Source organism: Ochotona curzoniae, unplaced genomic scaffold (assembly GCF_017591425.1).
Source record: "Ochotona curzoniae isolate NIBS_2020 unplaced genomic scaffold, NIBS_Ocur_1.0 contig_908, whole genome shotgun sequence".
Classification (NCBI taxonomy): Eukaryota; Metazoa; Chordata; class Mammalia; order Lagomorpha; family Ochotonidae; genus Ochotona; species Ochotona curzoniae.
The window spans coordinates 13,727,120-13,742,477 of record NW_024466607.1 but is presented as its reverse complement, the minus strand read 5'-3'; the positions used below and the strand labels follow the sequence as shown (position 1 = coordinate 13,742,477).

Here is a 15,358-nt window from a genome sequence, read left to right as displayed (position 1 = left end):
AGAAGCAATTCCTGGCTCCCAGCTTTGAATCAGCTCAGCTTCGGCCATTGTGGCCACCTGGGGAGTGAACCAGTGGATGGAAGATCTTTCTCTGTACATCTGACTTTCCAATAAATAAGAGCAGGCATGATCATGATTTTAGCCCCATACATCTTGAGACTACTTGTTAGACAGGAAGGAGAGAGTCATGTGAGTTGGTTGGTAGGCTTCAGGGATAGAAGAAATATGGAGGGAGGTGGTGGAAAGAAAAGCTGGGGGAGGAAATTAAGACAAGGTGGGAGGAAATGAGTAGAGGGGAAGATGGGAAAGTAAGCTGATGTGGAGGGGGTGAGAATGGGCTGCTGCCAGGAGACCCTTTACGTATGCCATAGCCTCTCTTGTCCATCTGTAATTTTACCAATTCCACTTTTGGAGACCTGTTAATAACTGGAGATCTAAATTGCTCTCTTTCATTGTATAACCCCACACTGTGCCTGAGGATGAAGCAAGAAAACATCTCTGTGGTCACTGCACCATGGCTCCCTCTTTGGGAAATAAGCTTCCCTGCATAACAGTTGAACTTGAAAGGTTTGCCTTACTGATGACCAGACTCCACGCACTGGGGAAATCTAGGTCCCCTTCTGTCTTGGCTAAATCAGAGCACAAATCTCTAGGATACAGAGGTGGAAAAAAGTAGATGCAGGACAGGATCAAGACCCAAAGTCGTGGAAGACGTGTGTGCCATGCAAATGGAAAGTATGCAAGAGTAAAGAGGTTGGGCCGGTAAGTAGATCAGGCCATGGTATTGACATAGTGGTGCGGCTTTGCCATAAGGAATCAGTCTTAGGTAAAATCAAGGTCAGTCTTCATGTAGGCACCTGATGGACATTTCACATTGTATTAGGTAGCAATAGCCCATGCCCATCTAGTGACAAAAGCAACATGGAAGGTGAGCATTTGGCCTATTGGTTAAAACTTCTACCCTGAAATGCAGTTCTTGGAAACAAGGCCCAGCTCCAGGTCCTGACTCCCGTTTTCTGCTAATGCACACTTTGGGAGGTGAGAGTTGGGCCACCTGCAGCCCGTGTGGGAGACCTGGACTGAAGTCCCTGCTTCCAGCATCCGCTTGGCCCAACCCCAACCCTTGCAGGTGTCTGAGGGAATGGACCAGTGTATGAGAGCTCTCAAACAACGTAAAACAGATTTTTTTTCTCAAATGAGGCCAATACTTCTTTTAAAGGAAAACAACATGGGAGGTGATTTTTTATCATGTATTTATTTATTTATTTTTTAAATGTATGTTTAAAGAGACAATAAGCTGTTACCTTTTTCGTTCTGTGGAGGGAAATGGAGAGTGTGGGGGATTAGGGGCAAGAGGTCTTCCCTTTCACTTTGCGTTTTGTGAACTCACAAAAGTAAACAGATTTTATCTCATGGAATTCCTGCAGACGAATGGTTCTCAAAATTTATCCCATTCCAGACAGACAGAACTCTTTGGAGACATGTCCCATATATCTGTTTTGTAACAAAACTCCTGTCAAGTCTGACCACGTGCAAGTGTGAAAACCACCGCTCTGGGCCAATGGCTTTACTTCCTCAAAATTGTTTGCATATTCAAGCTCCAGGTTGCACCCCAGACTGAGCAAACCAGACCGTCTGGGTTGGGGTGCAGGTGGCTGTAGTTTGGTAAAGCTCCCTGGTGATCCTAAGAGGAAGCTGGCGGAAGCAGGCTCTAACTTTGCTCACCCTTGCAGGCAGGATAGCCTGGAGATTTTTTTTGACTTAATGTGTGATTAAGGAATTTCCAGAACTGGGCTTTTGAAGCAGTGGATAAGCCACTACTACGAACACCTGCATCTTATAGTGGGGCACAGAAGCTGGCGTCCCAGCTCCTCTTTCTGCTGATGTTTCTTGAGAATCGAAGGTGATGGCTCAAGTAGCTGGATCCCTACCTCTTTTGGTCGCTGCTATATCCTTAGGTGCCTAATGCATTGCCTCATACATGGTAGACACTCAACAGGTGCATGCTAGAGGAGCAGGCCTACTGCCTGGTATGTGCCCTCTGCAATGTGGGATGCACAGAAACCCAGGGCAGAGCTAGCAGCCTGGCATGCATTGGAGGTCCTGACCTTGCCTCCTCCTTCAGACACACCAAAAAAAAAAAAAGGCAGATCCCACTAGTCTCTGCCTTCTAGAAACCTACTTCCCAACAAAATCCTACAAATACCCAGGCGTGTCCTCTCTTCATTGACTTACTTGGGGACAGTAATTGCCAGACTGAGGCCACCTGGTCCAAAGCTTTTGTTTTAGAGATGGAATCGAGACATGAAAAAGGACAAGTGACATCTCCCCGGCGTGTTTCCATGATGAGATCCACAATGGCCGTCCAGGGTGATCCTATAAGGGAGGTTAGGAGTGGCCTCATTTGAAGAGGATGCAGCTCTGGGCCAGAGTTGATGGGGGAGAGTCGGTCAGCACCACGCATGGGGCCAGAGATGAGACAATCTTCCCCTGTTCCAGTGGGGATCTGGGATTTGAACATGGTCCTTGTTTGACCATGACAAGGAGCAGGAGCAGCAGATGAAAGAGAGGCCCAAAGCCAGTCCTTGGTCCTGCCTTCATGTGACTCAGGCACAGGAGTGGCCTTCAATTGCTGCATCAGTACTGGGAACAGCTCATTACCACGCGCCTCAGCCCCACCTACTGCACCCAGCTCCTCCCCATTCCTATAAGGCCAGGGCTCCCAGGAGCACCCTCAGCCCCACCCACCTGCACCCAGCTCCTCCTCATTCCTATAGGGCCAGGGCTCCCAGGAGCACCCTCAGAGAGCAGCGCAAGCACAGAGCACCTTGCCGTCATCTTGGCCTCTGGGAACTGGCCACCCGTGGGCATTGTGGCTATTCATGGGGCACCCAAGCTTACAAAAAGGAGAACTTACTCTCTTCTTGTCATTCTAAAAGACTTATGAAACTGGACCCCCATTTCTATCGGCACACGGGAAGCTGAGGATTTCCTACTGGGGCAAGACCTTGAATCTCAAACTCCTGAAGATTCTAAGAAATCCCAGAAGCAAAGACTTTGGCACAAAACCCCTTGGAACCCAGTAAGTGACACTCATGTTTTCTGTCTTATTTACATTGATGGTCACCTTGTTTAAAGACTGAACACAGCCTTAGGCCCCTAAAAAGTGGGAGGGAATTCTCTGAAGACAGACAAACGGCTAAGTAGCCCATATGTAGCTGTGAGGCAACTTCATTGTCTAGCAATACAGAGAATGGATGGGTTGGTAAGGCTAGCACTCAGATGTAAAATGGGTTTTTGCTAAACAGAAAGCATTTTTTTTTTGAGTGATTGCTGTTGATTAAGAGTTTGTATGAAGAAACAAGTGTTGTTTTTTTTTTAAGGTTTGAAAGGCATAGTTACAGACAAAGGAGACAGTCTGATTTTCAAGATTTGCTTATATTTATTAGAAAGGTAGATTTCCAGAGACAAGGAGAGACAGAAAGATCTTCCATCTGCTGGTTCACTCCCCAAATGGCCACGATGGCCGGAGCTGAGCTGATCTGGAGCCAGCAGCTTCCTCCCGGGCTCCCACGTGGGTGTGGATGCTTTGGAGCATTATCTGCTGTTTTTCCAAGGCATAAGTAGGGAGCTCAATGGAAAGTGGAGCAGCTGGGACACAAACTGGCAGAGGATTAGCCAATTGAGCCATTTTGCTGGGTTCGAGAGAGATCTTCCACTCACTAATTTACTCCCCAAATAGCCTCAACAGCCAGGACTGGGCCAGCCTGAAGAGAGGTGCCTGTAGCTTGTTCAAGGTGTCCTGCATGGCTGCAGGGACCCAAGCATTTGGGCCATTCTCCACTGCATTCTCAGGCCATAAGCAGACAGCTGGATCAGAAGTGCAGCAGCCAGGACACACCCTGGCACCCATATAGGATATCTGTGCTGCAGGCAGAGGCTTTCATTGTCGGAGTCCAGTTCCAGCTGAATTCAGAGCTCCAGAAGTGTGTGTGGAGTCGGCGATAAAGAAAGACACGGACACTGTCACTTGGTGCCTTCTTGCTGCTTTTTTGCTCAAGAAGAAGCTGTTCTTTTTATTTACTTAGACACATCACAAGCCTCTACACAAACATTTGAGTTTTTTTTATTTTTAACTTCAGAACTAAGATAGCATGCACAGATGTTCAATTAATTTTTTACTTCATGGTCAACCAGGTGCTCTTAAAGATAATTCTGTAAGTTACTATAATCAGTTTCTTTAAAGCAAGCCGTTATTCATTCTTCAGAAGTAGCCGTTAGGTGACAAGCAGGACTCCAAGGCCAAGGCATAGATGGTTACCTACTAATTAGCAAAACATTCCTACTACACTTTATTTTTACAACTTATCTATCACTTAATGGGAGAATTACATCAAAAGAGAAAAAACGTAAGGATCTAAGACAGTTTCAAACATTAAATTCCCCTACAACTGCAGGCTCTACAACCTCATAAGCAATCGAACAATAATCAAAAGTATATCTCTATGATGTTACTAAAATCACCCCATTTTTCCTCTAGTTAAAAAATTATGAAAGCAGCTAAAACAGCTACATTTTCTATGCTCTAAAGATTTGCAAGGACAGGCTAACCTTTAAGGTCACAGTAACTATATATTTTTTGCCATAGTAGTTTCCACTCATAGTCCCATCACTTCCATTAGTTTGTAAAATTCTTATTAAGCCGTTTCCCAGAAGGCATGCTATATGTCTGAGCCCGATTTCAGGGCAATGGGTAGGCACACAATAAGGTGTCCTGAAATGGCATGGGTTTAATTGTATACCTGTGCGCAGTTAAAGGCCCACTCACCAAGACATTATCAATAACATTAACTCTCAAGCTCACATCGGTTGCAAAAACCTGCAAAAACTGTCTCACAGGGGCAAACAAGAATGCCTCAATAGAATACAGAATTCTTAGTGGGGTGCTTGAGTGTCCTTTCAGCCAGGGGGTGAAACAGCGTCAAGGTGGTCAGAGAGATTTCCGCCGGGCCCTGCCTAACAGCTGGAAGCTCCCCCGGGCCTTTGCCACACAGAGGAGCTGTTCTCTTCACACCCTTGTGTCACCCACACCCACTGCACGGATCCCAACATTTCATGATACACCACCTTGCTAGCTCCAAGGGGTACCTTCTGTGCAAATTATTAAAGTAGAAATTGGAAAATCAAGAGAAAGTAAGTGTGGTATATGAAGAAATTGTGTCAAAATGGAAATCGTGATTGGTAAATAGTGCAGATGCCAGGATGATAAAATGCTGATGATAAAATACAATTTCTTAAGACTGGAATCAAGAATCCTCAAAAATTGGGACTTACGGTCTGTAGAAGAGTTGGGCATTCCTGGAAGCCAGCCAAGGACTTCTTGGGTGCTTTGGTTTTGTTCTGCTAAAACCAAGATGCAAGCTAGACTTGCATTACAATGATTGAGAGTTGTGAGCCTGGCTGCTATTTGCAGAAAACTTCCTTCTACAAGTCTTCCCCTGGGAGTATAGAGGGAGCAAGGTTTTGGAAGAACTGGTAATGTACAGAAGTTTGTGTGGCTTGTCACCAGGCTAGGTACAATTCATAGACCCCTTTGTTCCAGTACCAAGTAGCAAGGAGATCCAGGCTGTTGAGGCTGTGGGGATTGGGCAGTGAAGGGCTGGGAAACATGTGATAATGGACTAGCCCTAAGATCCTTGTTTTGAAATTCTTGTTGATTTCTAAGAGGCAAATACTCCTGCAAATACTCCAGCTAGCAACAGAAGAAAGGGCAGCAGGGGAAAAATGCATACATGAGCCAGCCAGCATACCTCAGTCAAGTGCTTTCTGTCATCGTGGGCTGCACCAAGACCTCAGCTGGAAGACACTAGTGCCTTAAGGTGTCAGGCTTAGGGGTACCACTGGTCACTCTGCAATGACCCTCGTGGCGACTTCCATGGCACACCCCCAGCTTGCAGATCAGTCAGCACCATGGCCCTTTGATTTGATTTCTCTTCCAAAGCTGCACATCAGGGCATCTCCCTGGAGGAGCAATTACCCCCAAAGATATTGCATGGTCACTGTTGAGTTCAAGAAATAGCAGACAGAGCCAGGAGTTGGGGCAGTAATCAGGGGGCATATTCAACATAGCACCCCTGACAGTGCAGATTCAGTTTGCTTTCATGTTGGCAATAATCCTGGATTCAAGCAGCTAGCCTTGCACCTGTTGTGTTTCCGTGCTGTATGCTGACTTCTGCGCTGAGAGGCAGATCAGAGACAAGTACAGAAACAGAATTGAGCTCCAGGCTGTTCCTTGGGTCTAGATTGTCTACAAAGCGGGAAGAACATGGGGTACAGTCACTAGGATAGGTGTGGAGTCCAGGAGGTACTGGCGATGACTGTTTCAGGCAGGCCACTGTGGGGAAGGAGGCCCCTTAAAACCCAGCCGAGGGCCTGGTGAGTGCCAGGGTGAGCGCTTTCCTCACAGTGGAGCCTCCCCACATCCCAGATGGGGGACGGCAGCTGGGAGCAGGAGAGTCGCTTGCTTGTCCGCTCATGTGGCTGGAGCCCACAGCTGGAGCCCACAGCTGGAGCCCACAGCTGCCTTTGAGCCTTTAGGATGAATTCCAAAACTTCACTAGAGGCACCCTTTTAGGGGCTGGGTTCTCATTTTGGTTCTGTCTCCAGGCAATTTTGGTTGGAAAATATTCAGAGCATATTTCAGCAGGATTCTAGCTTCCCATGAGTCACTAATAGACATCAACGCTCTATGTCCCAGCTTTCCCTCACCTCACTTCCAGTTTTATATCTCACCTAGTCAAATTGGTGAGTCAAATTGAATTGGGTCAAGTCAATGCAGATTTGATAATGACAAATATTAACATATGTTCTCCTGGCCTGTGTGCTTCCCTCTGAAGTCTTCTGGGGTTCCAAGAAGGTTGCCTGCAGACCTTTCTGTGCCATGGAAGGTGGGCCAGGCTGAGCCCATTCTGGAGCCCTCTGTTCTCATCTACCACGTAAAGGGGCTGGCCTCTGAGGACAGCAGCCTGGGGGGTTTGGGGACGAGACATTTCAGTGCTGCAGGACGTCCTTGACCCAGTCTTTGTGACAACAGCTCCTCAAATGGCCATACTTTTCCCAGCGCTATCAATGAGTGCAATGTCTGCCCTGGCAGAAGACCTTTTGTCACCTAGGACCCACGTGGATCTGTTTTGAGTTCCTGCTCAGCCAGGACTGTCTTCCTTCCAGAGACTTCCTGTTCCTGCCACAGGGCAGAGTCGCAGCTATGTGATTAGGGGCAAGGGAGCTGAGTGGCTTCAGCATTGGCCACACTTGGCCCTGGGCTTTAGCTCTTGCTGTCCTCAGGAGCATTCCCTAAAAATTCCACCTCTCTGTTCAATTACCCCCAAAATGGGAACAGTGATGTACCCTTCATTAACCCCAAGGAAGACACCTGGCCATGGGGAGGTACTCTGAGTGTGCTAGGGTTGGGACTAGAAGGGGGAGGTCTACACTACTCAGATTCCTTTCCATTTGAACAACTTCCATCGCCCTAGTGATTGAATTAATAATATGTATGCTCATTCTGTTCACTGTAGCTTCTCCTGTTAAACGATAGCTTCCATGAGGTCAGAGAGGTATCCTCGGTGCCTCCTTTCCCCCTCCAGGGCATGGCACACATGTGTGTTAAGTGGTTGACAAGCTATAACATTGGTTGCCCACAGCCAATGGCCTTGGCTAGCAGAGTTAATACAGGCACTGTTTTCCTTTCTTGTAGGAGAGGCCAGGATGGAGACTGCAACTACTCCCAAGGACTATGAATCAATCACAGAATATGACTATGGGGACACAACCCCATGCCAGAAGGTAGCCGAGAGAGCCTTCGGGGCCCAGCTGCTGCCCCCCTTATACTCTCTGGTATTTGTCATTGGCCTGGTGGGCAATGTCCTGGTGGTCTTGGTCCTCACACAGTATAAGAGGCTACGGAGCATGACCAGCATCTACCTCTTCAACCTGGCCATTTCTGACCTGCTGTTCCTCTTCACATTGCCCTTCTGGATTGACTACAGGCTAAAGGATGACTGGGTCTTCGGCAATGCTATGTGTAAGCTCCTCTCTGGGCTCTATTTCATAGGCTTGTACAGCGAGGTCTTCTTCATCATCCTGCTGACCCTTGACAGGTACTTGGCCATCGTCCATGCCGTGTTCGCCCTGCGGGCTCGGACGGTCACCTTTGGCATCATCACCAGCCTCATCACCTGGGGCCTGGCCATCTTGGCTTCCATCCCGGGTTTGTACTTTTCCAAGACCCAGCGGGAGTTCACACATCACACCTGTAGTCTTCACTTCCCTCATGAGAATCTGAAAATGTGGAGACAGTTCCAGGCCCTGAAACTGAACCTGCTGGGGCTGGTTCTGCCTCTGGTGGTCATGGTCGTATGCTACACTGGAATCATACGGATCCTGCTCAAACGACCCAATGAGAAGAAGACCAGGGCTGTCCGGCTGATCTTTGTCATCATGCTCATCTTCTTTCTCTTTTGGACCCCCTATAATCTGACTGTGTTTGTGTCTGCTTTCCAAGACAACCTGTTCACCCGTCCGTGTGAGCAGAGCAAACAATTGGACATGGCTACCCAAGTGACAGAGGTGATTGCCTATACCCACTGCTGTGTCAACCCTGTCATCTATGTCTTTGTGGGCGAGAGGTTCCGGAAGTACCTGCGCCAGCTCTTCCACATGCACCTGGCTAAATGGCTCCCCTTCCTCTCCCCTGAGAGGCTGGAGAGAGTCAGTTCCATGTCCCCCTCCACAGGAGAACACGAGCTCTCGGCTGGGCTCTGACCTGGCCCCAAGCAGAAGTGACCGCCTGATTCACTGCCATGGGTGGAGAGTGGAGGCAGTTAGACTCTCACGATGGATTCTGAAGGCAAGAGGGAATGGCAGCCATCTTAAGCTCAAAAAAGACTGAACTTAATGTCCTAGAAAGAATCACTTCTTGGGTCAGGGAGGGGGTGAGTTTCAGCTCTTCCACTAACATCTCACTGATGGAGAAGAGATGAGTCAAATGACATGTTCCAGAGCCTGGGACCAAAGGGCTTGCCCCCAAACAAGGTTTCAGATTTGTGAGTATTGGCATGTGTAAAGCAAGCCACTGCAACCCCGACTCCTGCTCTCTACCTCTACCGCCCTTGACCTTGAAACAGCGATGTCCACAGTGGACTCCACTCTGAGTCCAGGAGCCAGTCAGTAGTTTGCAGCTGTCTCCCCAAACCGTCGCTTTACCCTTACTGTTTGGACTCTTGGAAACCCTGGGGAACTTGGAGAATGGGATGGGTAGAACTTGACATAAAATGGGAAATCGTATCAGGGACCCACTATTGGAAGTGGAACTAAAAGCCCTAAAATTGATTCAGGCAGTAAATTGACGCATGCCACCCGAAAATACGATGCCATGCTTCTTGAAATAGCCAGGGAGGGAGGAACTGGTCACTTCCTGCCTTGGTGAGTGGTGTCAAATTCTCCTCTCCCTGCAAATTGCGCAACGTGTAGGTAAATCCCGACAGCTTGGTCACAGAAGCTGTAGCAAGATTGGTTTTCTTCCTTCCGGTTCTCCAACCAGACCTTCTGCTTTTAGAATCAAAGCTCCGACTACTGCCTTGGACCTGTCAGCAAAATATGGCCTGGCTTGCAAGCTACGGTGCTGGTGCGGGGTGAGGGGGTTGGGATGGCAGGAGAGACAGCAGAAACCCACCTGTCCTTGCTGGAGGGTGGGTGGAGCTGTCTATCACCATATCAGAGGCTGGGAGGACCCTTAGTTCAAGGGAGCTTATTTCCCTAAGAGCCCTTGCCCCTTCCTCTCTTACCAAGGAACCCCTTATGTATCATGTCTTTGTTCTATTTCTCTTCAAAAGCAATTTCCCCAACAACAGCAACAATCACTTCTATCAAAGCTTGAAAACACAAAACAAAACAACCCAAATACCACAATCAATCCTCATCCTACTAACTAAAGACACTGACTCTTATTGAATGCATTTTCTTTGCGGCTCTCGCCTACTCTTCACACCCACCTCATGTATATGTACAATCGAGACAAAGATGGACCCCAGTTACACTCGAGGTTGTGTTGTTACTGCTTTGCATGAGTTTGTGGTGCTCACTTTTTCCAGGGTCAATAAATCATTGGCAAGCATGGTTTTTTGGGGTGGCTGTGCTGAAGACTGCAGCAGGGATGCACCCTGTGCACCCCCTTCCATTTCCCCATCATGACTTACACAAACAGGTGCCATCCAATAGTAATGACAGAAGACCTACTTCGTTTTTGAGCTCTTGGGACCCTGATGTGTGGGGAAGGTTCTTGCAGAGTGCTCAGCTATGGGATTTCCCAGGAGCTCAGGTCTTGGGGGTGGGAGTTCCTAGGGAGACTGCAGAACCAGGACAGTCAAGAATATCAAGAAATCCTAAGCCAATGGGTGTCCCACCCTCCCATAGAAAGTAGAACATTGTGCTGGCTTCTATGATCCACCTAAACTACCCTTCCCCTTCAGGTGGGGACTCACCACGTGCCATCATCACCCATAGAAGCTGGTGTCACAATGGCCTTAAACTTTGTCTTTAGAAAACAAGATTGTACTGCCCTGGGCTGCTCTCATGGTTAAAAAACACAGACCTATGCAGGCTTTGGAAGTCCAGGTGGGTGTCAACGCTCCACCAGCTCCCTGTGGTGTCGAATGGAGGCTCTACTGGATTAAAAAACATTTGTCTACGAACTCTGATAAAGTAAGTCTGCATCAGGGACAGCTGTTTGGCTTAACAGATAAGATGCCACGTGGACCTCCTCTGCTCCCAACTCTGCTTCCTGCTGTGCACTCAGGGAAGCAGTAGGTGATGGCTCAAATCCTTGGGTCCTTGTCACTCCTGCAGGAAACATGGGTTGAGGTCTAGGTCACAGGCTTTGACCAGGCCCAACCCTGCCTGTTGTAAGCATTTGATGAGTACACCAAGGGGATCTCCCTCATTGACTTGCTCTGTCTTTTGAATCAAATAAAAATAAACAACATTATTAAGAAAAAAAGAAAAGCTGCATCAAAAAACAAAACCAAAGCTGGGACCAGTCCAGTTGGGGTTACTAGGAGTCATTCTGTCTGGGCTGCAACTCCCCTGTGGTACATGAGGGCTGAGCGTGTATTGGGCAGGGCAGGGCAGAGCAGGGCAAGGCTGGGCCACAGCATGCATTGGTTTGCTGAGGATGATCAACTATCCCAGTGAAGCTTGACAGAAAATGTCTGGCCCAGTGGAGAGGTGGACTATGACAGTCAAACAACCTTGGAAGGATTTCTGTATTCCCGGAGTAGTGATAGCAGCAGCATCTCAGAAGTATCTAAACCACATGAGCAGAACCCTCAGAAAACACTCCACAGTGGGGACCCCGATGACATCGGGTGGCATTTCCTCCTCCCCCAGGCAATGGCAGCAGTTGCAAGGCTGGGCATGGTCTCTCCTTTTGTGTCCCCCCTTTGCGCCATAAACAGGAAGAAGAAAAAGAAAATAGGATTAAAAAAACCCAAAAAATAAAAACAAAGCAAACAACAACAACAACAACAGCAACAAACCCTGAAACAAAAGACAAAACCCGTGGCCAGATTGGCATTAGAAGGTAAAGCTGCCACTTGTGATGTGAGCATCCTGTGTGGGCTACACTGTTTGGGCCATTTCCTATTCCAGCAGTGCCACTTCACGTCTAGTTCCTGCTAATGGCTAGGGAAAAGCAGTGGGGTGTGACCCACAGTGGGGACCCTGCATCCACAAGGGAGACCCAGAGGAGGTTCCTGGCTCCTGCTCTGGGGCTGGCCCACACCTGACCATTGGGATCATCTGGGGAGTGAACCAGTGGTTGGAAGACTCTGTAAACTCTTTCAAAATAGTCAAATATTTAAAAGAAAACCATAATTTGATATCATGATGAGTAATATTTCACCACATCCCCTAATGTTATTTTGAAGTCATACTTTCCCCCCATTATGAAAGACAACATGTTTTCATTGCAGAAAACCAAAAATAAACACACACACACACACACACACACACACACTCACAGAGAAATTGGAAATACCAATACAATAACCTCAAAATACGAAACAATACAATTACCTAAATGTTGGTAAACTTTAAAGAGCTCCTGCAGGGCAATTTGTTTTATAAATTGATTTTAATTTAAAAAAAAGTTACACATTGATTTCAAAATTAATTTACAACCAGAACATATCTAAACTCCACTTTTCCATGAACTTCTCTTGGTAGATTCCGCACTTCTTCCAGCCTTATGCTCTAAATGCATGCTGATCACCATGTGACAACATGAAATACATATTTTTTGCATAACCTTGGCAGTGTTTGATACCGGGTAAGCACCAAGAAAGTGTGAATGAATGCTACGAACCTCTCATTTCCTTGCTCTGAAGTGAGGGTGGCTCTCATACCCACCTCACGGGGCTGTTTGGAGGATAAAGTAAGGAAAGTGGACACACCCCCTCCCTCTTGATCCAATAAGGCATCTGGGTCCTCCGGGACGCTGCAGCTCCTGCTGCGTCTCTCCGCGGAACCCCCAATGCTGTGCCCTGCTCCTGCGTGCACAGGGTCAACGCCACCCTGGCTGTCGTCGTTCCTCTTGTACGTTCCGTTTTATGCTTACAGAAAGGTGATCAGAATAAATTCTCTTACCTTCTGTCTGTTCCCTGAGGGTCTGCATTTTGCCACATTGGCCGTGATCTCATCATTCTCCTTATACAGATGTATGTCAGTGTTCAGATACTATTTTCTTTCCTAGAACCGTTTGAGACCAAGTTGAAAAACAGAGCCTCATCACCCCGTAGTGGTTCAGAATATTCCCTCATCTCTTCATTTGACACAAGCCCCTGGGGTCGGGCACCAGGGTATGCAGACCTGCCACCTGCCGAGCATCGATGTCTGTGTGTGCCATGAGTGGCGGGAGCAGCCTTCAGAGACAGTCTGAGCTGCTGGGCCTTTGAGGCTTGAGAGGACACACATGTCCAGCACAAAATTCCTTATGGCTTTGTTCAGTACCTACCCCTTCCCCCCAGTAGTGCCTGCCCCTCTCCCCAAAGCATTTGCTTTTGGCTCTTAAACAAACACATCACAAATGTATTGGAAGAACCAGATGAGACATTCAAAGCAAATTTCCAAAAAGCCAAGTACTGTGATGGCTGAAGCTTTTGTCCGCTTTTACACTGCCACATTACACAGCATGGGATACGGGGTGTCACATCACAAAGTAACAGACGAAAGAGAAGGCCAAAGATGCCAAGGATCCACTGTCCTAACATGTGAGCCAATCTTACCAATGAGTAGGATGACCAATAAGGCTGCTACATACTTGGTTATCTTCATTATCTTAAAAATTATACAAAGGTATACACAGGTCAGGTCAGAGAATGAATGCAATAGCCATTAACATAAAACACGAACCAAAATAGTGTTAGAAACATCAGTTAAGTATGACCCACCCATCCCAATCCTGGGAATTTATCCAAATGAAATCAGCACGTGAGAGTTTTCTGTACCCCCATGTTTGTAACACCTCAGTTCACAACAGCTAAGATGTGGAACCAACCCCGATGCCCATCAACTGATCCCTGGATAAAGAAAATGGGGTATACATATACTATGGGGCACTACACAGCCATAAAACAATGAAATTGTGCCTTTTGCAAGACAGGAGTAGGGCCCATGGAGTCATCTGGAACCCCTGAGGGCAACCAGGCAGATTGTGTCTCCCCAGGTCCAATGTCAATGGCAGTAGCAGCCTCATCTCATGACTCTCCAAGTGTTGCAGTGCCAATGCCACCAGAAAGCTGTGCTGCTCACCAGGGAATATGGAGGTGCCGAGGATGAGGACAGAGAGCCAGAGGTTCTGTGGGTGCTGTCCCAACCCTATAGGTTGAGGCAGCAGATGTACGGCAAGTGTGTGAGCTGCCTCCCGGTCTGGTGCCTGCTTCCGTCTTGACTGCAGAATTTCAAAGCAGTTGTTCCACTTCCTTCCAAATATTGGATAAATCTCTCCTGGCTGGTGCTAACCAGAATCTCCCCAAAGACAAGGAATTTTTGGAAATGTAGTTTAACTGACTAAGTTCCCCCATTCACGATGGGGAATGTTTTTGCTTCTTTCTATGCTCTCAATGCCATCTAACATTAAACATGATTGCATCCCAAGAAAACCTATTCTTCATGGAAAGAAACAGGGAGGGGGGCAAGGCAGAGAGCACGCGGAGAGAAGCGAAGAAGGTCTGTTAGAACACAATGGGATGAGTGCATGTTCCTGGAAGAGGGTGTGGTGTAAATGAAGACTAAAAGCTTGACAGTCTGGGAGCTGCACCAAGCTTGGCAACTTGCACAGTGTGCTGGGGTGCTGCGACCTGGAGCTGGAGCAGGAGGCCTGATGAGACACGGAGTCTGAGTTTCTTGCTCAGCAGGTGACCCTCAGGGAGATGAACATAGGCTTTAGGGGAGCCCTGGTAAGCACTTCAGCACCTCTCTGAGCCCCATTTTTCCTATCACTAGAAAGGGGATAATTGAAGCAGTGAGGACAATGAAGACTTTGCATAAAGGTCTTGTCAAGTCGTGACTGAGTTTGTGACTGGCACTTGGATTCAGTGTCCACTCATGGTCGCCTGAGTCCCCCAGGGCTCATGCATTCCCTGGGCCTCACCCACTTCCTCCTTGTAGCAGTGTGGAAAAAGTCCTGCAGAGGCCCCAGAGCTCCCAACAAACCCTTCAGGACACTTGACTGATCTCTGTCGTCTGTTTCTCTGGTGTCCTTGTATTACCCTGATGCCCAAGGCACCTTCTACTATGGCCTTTCGTGTTCAGCATCACCCCAGTATGTGACAAGACAGCTATTTGGCCTGCTTAGCTTTTATTGAATGAGTACTTGATTCCTGAGAGTGAAAAAAAAAGAGGGGGAAGTTACTTATTTTTGAATATGTTTCTTGGCAAAATTGCAGAAATACAAACAGCTTTACACTTCTCCTTTCTATCAAAATTTGCTCTTTCTGCATCCTCAGCAGGAACCAAGGCTGAGAGTTGCCCTACACATCAGGGTGATTGACAACACTGTATGTGACCACAAAAGACTGTAAGGACGTGGCCAACAGCTGTGTGCAAGGAGTGAGGCGAAACTCCCTAGAGGTCAGCATGCTTTGCCACGAGCAAATAAAATAGACTGTTCCTGTCTGTGTGTGTGTGTACACATATCTTTTGTATATTGCAAGTAAAAAGGGGAACAAGTGGGGGGGGGCAGAAGGACAGAGAATCCCCCAGGGATTAGGTTAAGTGATGTGTGCCAGAACCAGCTTGTAGC

The 15,358-nt window shown here is 47.6% G+C and overlaps 1 protein-coding gene across 1 annotated transcript; it reads left to right on the top strand.

The window, feature by feature from the left end:
• The first annotated feature begins 2,759 nt into the window (after positions 1 to 2,759).
• Positions 2,760 to 10,174, top strand: LOC121165647 (C-C chemokine receptor type 1-like). The gene is made up of 2 exons (XM_040994346.1): positions 2,760 to 3,082; positions 7,757 to 10,174. The coding sequence occupies exon 2, from the start codon at positions 7,768 to 7,770 to the stop codon at positions 8,821 to 8,823; it is 1,056 nt and encodes a 351-aa protein (XP_040850280.1). The 5' UTR covers positions 2,760 to 3,082; positions 7,757 to 7,767; the 3' UTR covers positions 8,824 to 10,174.
• The last annotated feature ends 5,184 nt before the right edge of the window (positions 10,175 to 15,358 follow it).

What these genes read in the sequence shown, in the direction of transcription:
- LOC121165647 (XM_040994346.1), top strand. Translation starts at nt 7,768, where the DNA reads ATGGAGACTGCAACTACTCCCAAGGACTATGAATCAATCACAGAATAT.